Source organism: Sinocyclocheilus rhinocerous, unplaced genomic scaffold (assembly GCF_001515625.1).
Source record: "Sinocyclocheilus rhinocerous isolate Xijiao unplaced genomic scaffold, SAMN03320098_v1.1 scaffold100, whole genome shotgun sequence".
NCBI lineage: Eukaryota > Metazoa > Chordata > Actinopteri > Cypriniformes > Cyprinidae > Sinocyclocheilus > Sinocyclocheilus rhinocerous.
In genome coordinates, this window is record NW_015624543.1 from 1,049,480 (window position 1) to 1,052,313 (window position 2,834).

Here is a 2,834-nt window from a genome sequence, read left to right on the forward strand (position 1 = left end):
GTGAAGTCAAGTCAATATATTTTTGAATAAATTAATAGATCAGGACAAAAAAAATAAAAAATGACTGTCAAGTAATTCCACATTTTGGAGAGGGTTTTTTGGTATTCATTTTGGATAACTAAATTAGTTATTCACAAAATACCTGAAATTGGTATACCTCAAACATTTAGATTTTTTAAAAAGATATTAGGACATACATTTTTAATGTTCTATTTTAAATACATGCTGATTATTTGAACTTTCTAGTCATCAAAAAATCTTGAAAATATGTGTCATGAATTTAACAAAAATATTAAGCATCACAACCTTTTTCAGCATTTATTATAAGAAATGTTTCTTGAGCACCAAATTTGCATATTAAAATGATTTCTGAAGGATTATGTAAGTAAGAGTAATGACTGAAAAGCTTTGCCATCACAGGAATAAATCACATTTCAAAATATTTAAAAAAAACAGATATTTTTGATGATAGCGTATAATATGGCAAACGTTTTTCGACTATTCTGCACAGAATTGATCGTTTTTGTGCTACAGCATTACAAGCTCTTAGTAAAGATGATGAGTGCTGTTGTCCTGTGCGGTGCTCCAGCTATGCTGTGTTTTTGTTTATTTAAACATTGTGGCTGCAAAAAGGTCTTAGTTTTATGACCGCATGCCACCTCTCTGTTGGTTTATGCTGTCTCTCTGTCAATGTGGTTGTGATATTAAGGTGTGCTTTCATCTTTATGTCTTCCTTTTTCTCTCTCAGGTCTTTTATTAGGCAACAGCAGCAGTAAATCAGCCACTAGTGGGTCTGTGGTTCAGCCCACATCTGATTTCCTCAGCTTCTCTGATCCCAGCCTAAGAGCCGGTGACTCGTACACACCTCCATCCTTTAGCCGTTGCCACATGAAGGGTGGTGCAGAAAGCGCAGCCTCTGAAGGCATGGTGGCTCTCAACACCTTCAGCATGATGTCCCTCCCCCAAAGCTCCAGCTCAAGCAAGCATTACGAAAACTGTCACCCAGCCGGAGAGCTGGGAGGCCTGGCCTCGGCAGGCTACAAAAGACCCCAGCCCTCCTCATCCTCTTCTTCTGCGACATCGTCTTCATCTATTGGCGAGGATGGCGGGAAGAAGAAGAAGAGAGGGAACTGGAGGAACCGGTATGGACCGTGCTTCACCACCCAGGACAGTAAAACCACTGATACGGGAGAGCACGGGTCCACAATGCCCTCATCCACTTCCCCCTCGCCATCCTCTATGAGCACCATGGCCTGCCGCGGGAGTGCAGTCAGCAGTACAGGAGGTGTGGGAGCAGTGGGTGCTGGTAGCAGCAGTCTGGGGATTCAGAAGTCCCCATCCCTCCTCAGGAATGGAAGCTTACAGGGTATGACTGTCAGCTCCCCACCTGCTGGACCAGGTGAGCAGAGAAAAATATGTGCTGTACAATCAACAATAGATCTTAGTCAGGGTAGATGCCATCCATATTTTGTTTGTTTTGCAACGGTGTACTATCTTAAAGTCAACATGAAATTAAAATGGACCCTTTTTATTGTGAATTATTCATCTGTGCATATCAGGGATTAGAATGATTTAGGGCTGCACGATTAATCATATTTTAATTGTAATTACAATTTCTGCTTCTCACAATTAAGCATAGGCATCTATGATATTGTCTTGCTGGTTATTTATCCTGAAACGTTTTTTTTCCACTTGACATTTCTGATATCTTGCATTAACAAGTTTTACTGCTCAACAAGCTTTAATGCTTGTGGTTGCCAGATGTCAAGAGTTTAAATCCCCAGGAATTTTGCGCTTAGATGGATACATTTCTTCCTTGTGTTTTCGTGGTGCTTACATGAAACAGCAGTAATACTGATGAAATCAAAAATAAAAGAAAAAGAAAGAAATTTCTCAAATGAAATGACTGTGATTAATATTCGTGACTTGATCACGATCAACGAAAACTAGTTTTCAATGCTGAACATGAATTTAGGCATATATAGGCATATATCGACTGATACATTTAAAAAAAATCTATTAATAAAAACAAACCAGTTTGGACTGCTGTATTGTGCATCCCTAGTATGCATTATTCCAAAGACAATGTGTTTTCATCTTTGCTTTCAAGTGACTTTCAGCTGACGTCACCAACCTTTCTTGTTTTTTAACTATCTGCCCTATTGAGACCACTTTAGCTGATCAAGTTCATTTCGTTCTAAAATGCATCATATTACAGACTTAAAAAGGGTTGTAAACATCGTTTCGTGTTGACTTTGAGGTCCTTTGTTGCCCATGTTGTTGTTTTTTTTATATATATATATATAAGGGGTGACCCTGAATAGATTTGATGCTTCGATAGGAGGAGCCTGATTCGAATACCAATCTCACAGTCGAATATTCGCGGGGTGTTATGATCATGCCATTTTGACTATATGGGGGGTGCTCAAATGTCTGATTTCACATAGCAGCACTGGTTTTCTCCCAATAAGTTAATGTACAGCCTATTAAAATAATGCTGTAAATAAGAATCTGAAAAGAAAGAAGCTTCAAATAAATATTTTAACGTGCTTGAATAAATCCAACCACCCCTATAGATTTAAGTTAAGTTTCACTTTCCATAACCCGTGATCGACAGAGGAGCATCTTGGCTGCAGGGATTTAAAACTTTAACAAGACTCAAATTGACACAGGCAGAGTGAAAGACTGGATTTTTTCGATCAGGTAGGGTACAAATGATTTCAGAACATTTCAGCCGGTTTATATATATCGTGTATATATTATTTATCTCGTATAAGATGCATTTGGTTGAGTTGCGCTGCAGTAAGCGCTTCATTGTAGTACTACGGTGATTA

The 2,834-nt window shown here is 38.6% G+C and overlaps 1 protein-coding gene across 1 annotated transcript in view; it reads left to right on the forward strand.

Annotated features, from left to right (window-relative positions):
* The window catches only part of LOC107741929 (protein AF-10-like), a 53,319-nt gene that overhangs the window by 29,131 nt on the left and 21,354 nt on the right, over positions 1-2,834 (forward strand). Inside the window, exon 9 of the mRNA XM_016554749.1 lies at positions 749-1,399. Coding sequence (XP_016410235.1) covers positions 749-1,399 — 651 coding nt within the window. The remainder of the gene's footprint in view (positions 1-748; positions 1,400-2,834) is intronic.